The following is a 4,215-nucleotide window of genomic DNA, read 5'->3' on the forward strand; positions in this document are numbered from 1 at the left end:
TTCATCGGCCACACCGTCCCTCCCTGGTAAAATGGAACGCTTCACTGCTTCCATGTATCAGAAGATATATAAATCTTCTGCGCTAACAGTGAGGGCTTTGAACGTCACTTCATTGCTGACGGCCTATCAAGCCGAATTATTGGAGGAGCTTGGCACGCAGCTGGACGCCGGCAATCCAAACCCGGCAGTCTGGGAAGAGATCTGCAACATTACAGACCTCAATCTGCGCGCCTCACGCGGGGCAGTGCAAAGCTCCGGCCGTACCATGGCTCTCGCCGTTGCGGGCGAGCGATCGCTGTGGCTGAATCTCTCGAGTATCGGGGACAGGGAAAAATTGGATTATCTCGACGCTCCCGTAGACTCGAGTGGGTTATTCGGTCAGTCGGTTGCGTCGATGAGGCAGAGATGCGACCTTAAAAAGAAGGACGAGGAGACTTTTGACCTCTGCTTGCCTCGTAAAAGGACATCACGTCCTCCTGTTCCTGCTACTCTGCCCACTCCTCCGACGCAGGGCAGAAAATTTGTCAGTGCGTCCAGACCGCCTAAACCCCACAGCACAGAGCAGACGGCTCGCCCCCCCCCGCTGCTCCAAACGCTAAGCCATGGGGAAAGGAGTCATTCGCGGCAGCGGCTGCAAAGTCCAGATCCGCTAACCCCTCCGCCAAAAAGAAGAGGGACTCCTAGGACGCTATGTTTGGAGAGGGGAGATGGGCAGCACCTAGGGTTTTCTGCGATATCTTCTCCACAGTCCGCCGCGTTTGTTTCCCCACCCGCAAAAATGCAGAGGAGGTGGAATTTGGGCGGAGAAATGGTTCAGAGTTGTGTTCAGGCCAGTTCAGCTTCCCCTCAACACACAATGTTCCGTGGATTGTCGACGGCAGTTCCACAAGTTCATGTGCAGAGCATTCGGCCACCATGCCACCATCTCTGAGCCAAACAGATCCTGGCCAAATTTCTCTCTGGCCACAAGAGGGCGCAAGCACTCCATCAGTGGGGCCGGTTCGGCAGCAGCCTCTGTCTCTTCACCCAGAGGCCTGGATAGAGTGTTCTCCGCACCCGTGGGTCCTCGCAACCGTAACCAGGGGTTACAGGCTTCAGTTTGCTGGAAAACCCCCTCCTTTCAACGGGGTTATAGCATCTGTGGCAAACGAGGATTCGGCTCAGGTGCTGGAGGCAGAGATATCCTCCCTCATGGGGAAGGGAGCTATAAGACGAGTTCCAGTGGAGGAAACTCAGACGGGTTTTTACTCACGTTACTTTCTAATCCCAAAGAAAGATGGGAGTCTGCGCCCAATACTGGACCTGCGTGCTTTAAACAAGCACTTCAGGAAGTACAAATTCAAGATGCTCACAGTAGGAGCTCTCACTCGTTCGATCCGCGATCGATTGGTTCGCCTCGATCGATCTCAAGGATGCTTACTATAAGCTTACTATAAGCATCTATCCAGCACACAGGAAATATCTCAGGTTTTCCTTTCAGAACGAAGTGTTCGAATTTGTTACTCTTCCATTCGGGCTCAGTCTAGCTCCGCGGGTGTTCAGCAGATGCATGGAAGCAGCGCTGTCTCCGCTGAGACACAAGGGTCTGCGCATATCCGCTTATCTGGACGATTACCTGATATGCGCCCGCACACGCGAGCGCGCGGAGCGGGATGCAGAGACTCTTTCGTCTCATCTCACAAGGCTGGGATTCAGAATCAACAACGCCAAAAGCCAGCTGATTCCGTCCCAGGAGATAGAGTATCTGGGCCTGCGCCTAGACTCGGTAACTTACCGCGCCATGCTTTCGGAGAGAAGGATTACGGCGTTCGGTCTATGCCTGACCCATTTTCGCAAAGGAAACCTGGTCTCGTTCAGAACCTGTCTCCGTCTGATGGGCATGATGGCTTCATCTCTGTCTGTGATCCCACTGGGTTTATTAAAGATGAGAGATTTTCAGCGTTGGATTACCGCGAAGCGCCTGTGCCCGCGCAGGAACCTCGCGCGCAGGGTACGGGTATCCACGGAGTGTGTGATGGCTCTCCACCACTGGAAAAACCCCTGCATATTCCGATCAGGGGCTCCGCTGGGGAGCGTGTCTCTGAGAAAAGTCGTCACTACGGACGCATCCCTAACGGGATGGGGAGCCGTATTTCAGGGCAGATCGGTGAACGGTCGTTGGACACACAGACTGCGCGAGCTTCACATAAACATGCTGGAGCTGATGGCAGTTTTTCTGGCGTTAAAACATTTTCTTCCATTCTTGAAGGGTTTTCATGTTTTAGTCAGGACGGACAACACAACGGTGGTGGCGTACATCAACCGCCAAGGGGGAACGCGATCGTTGCAGCTGCACAATCTAGCGCACAAGCTGATTGTCTGGTATTTGTGGGGGTAAATGTGGGGGTGGATCTTCTGTCGAGGGGCAACCCGACGTATGGAGAATGGGTTCTCCACCCGCAGGTGGTGAATCAAATTTGGGAGATGTACGGCAAGGCTGCCGTAGATCTCTTCGCCTCGCGGGCAAACGCAAAATGTCCGCTGTATTTCTCTCTCGAGGACGCGGATGCGCCGTTGGGTGTGGATGCGCTGGCGCACCCGTGGCCAAACGTGCTGCTGTATGCATTCCCACCGTTAAGTCTAATTTCTCCCACCCTGGACAGAGTAAGAGAAAGCGGGTTGTCTCTCCTTCTAATAGCCCCCCGTTGGCCGGGCAGGCTGTGGTTGGCAGAGATCGCTGAACTTCTGCAAGGAGAGCCCTGGCCGCTCCCACTGCGACGGGACCTGCTGTCACAAGCGGGGGCACAGATATTTCACCCTCACCCAGAACAAATCAACCTTTGGGTCTGGCCCGTGAAGGGTTAAATCTAAATGCTCTCGGGCTTCCACGGGAGGTCATAAGCACTATCCAAAGCGCTAGGGCTCCTTCAACGCGCTCACTGTACGACCTGAAATGGCGTGTGTTTGAGGACTGGTGCACTAGTGAAGGGCTTATCCCCTTCCAGTGCTCCGTGAGGGATATTCTCTGCTTTTTGCAAAGCTTACTGGACAATGGGAGAGCGTTCTCTACCATTAAAGTTTACCTGGCCGCTATTTCCGCTTGCCATGTAGGGTTCGAAGGGGTTTCAGTGGGACGGCACCCCCTTATATGCCGTTTTATGAAAGGACTGAAGCGTGTGAGACCAGCGGTAAAACGGCTGGTCCCGTCATGGGATCTGTCTCTCGTTCTGGACGCTTTAACTCGAGCCCCATTCGAACCTCTGGAGGATATTCCTATTAAGCTTATATCACTGAAGACGGCCTTACTACTCGCTCTAGTCTCAGCTAAGCGAGTGAGCGAGCTGCATGCTTTGTCGGTGCATCAAGCGTGCATGGATTTTAGCCGGGATGATGACAGGGTTACACTGCTACCAAACCCGGCATTCGTTCCCAAGGTCAGTGATTCTGCTTATAACTGTTCTGCTATTGAGTTGCATGCCTTTCACCCCCCTCCGCATTTGTCAGCGGAGGAGAGTAAGTTACACACTTTGTGTCCCGTACGGGCGTTACGCCTCTACGTGAACAGGACGCGATCGTTTAGGAGAAGCGATCAGTTATTTGTGTCATGGGCCACTCGCCGTAAGGGTGAGGCTGTTTCATCTCAACGGCTCTCGCACTGGATAGTGGAAGCGATCGAACTGGCCTATACATCTAGGGGTCTTCGTGCCCCAGAGGGTTTAAGAGCTCATTCTTCAAGAGGTATCGCTACCTCATGGGCTTTGTTCAGAGGGATTTTGGTAAGAGATATTTGTAAAGCGGCAAGTTGGTCTTCACCGCATACATTTATCAGGTTTTACCGCCTTGACGTCACCGCGCCTTCATTGGCTCACACGGTTCTTAATGTGTGTCCCTTATAAGCTTGAAAGGTTGTCTTTCTACCGATTCTGTCCGGGGCTTCGGAAAGCATGCGTTACGGGAGTGGTATATATCATTCCCATAGTGAGATACCGAGCGAATGTTTGAAAGAAAACGCTAGGTTACTTGCATAACCCCGGTTCTCTGAGAACAGAGCGAGGTATCTCACCAGACTTCCCTTCACGCATTACACTCGGGAAGAGCGTGCTTCGAATACCGATTCGGGGAATCACAGCGGATTATAAAGGAGAGGGTGGGCTCCTAATCGCGAGCTGTGATTTGTCCGTCCTCGGACGGACATGGTGTAATTGGTGCTTCCACAGTCTGTCACGCCTGAGGCGT

The 4,215-nt window shown here is 53.2% G+C and overlaps 1 protein-coding gene across 1 annotated transcript; it reads left to right on the forward strand.

Annotated features, from left to right (window-relative positions):
* The first annotated feature begins 394 nt into the window (after positions 1 to 394).
* Positions 395 to 2,874, forward strand: LOC130234601 (uncharacterized). The gene is given in 4 exon segments (XM_056464840.1): positions 395 to 527; positions 749 to 1,382; positions 1,384 to 2,360; positions 2,363 to 2,874. Coding segments are annotated over 4 exon segments (2,226 nt in total). The 3' UTR covers positions 2,845 to 2,874.
* Positions 2,875 to 4,215: the final 1,341 nt, after the last annotated feature.

This window comes from Danio aesculapii, chromosome 9, assembly GCF_903798145.1.
Source record: "Danio aesculapii chromosome 9, fDanAes4.1, whole genome shotgun sequence".
NCBI classification, from domain to species: Eukaryota; Metazoa; Chordata; class Actinopteri; order Cypriniformes; family Danionidae; genus Danio; species Danio aesculapii.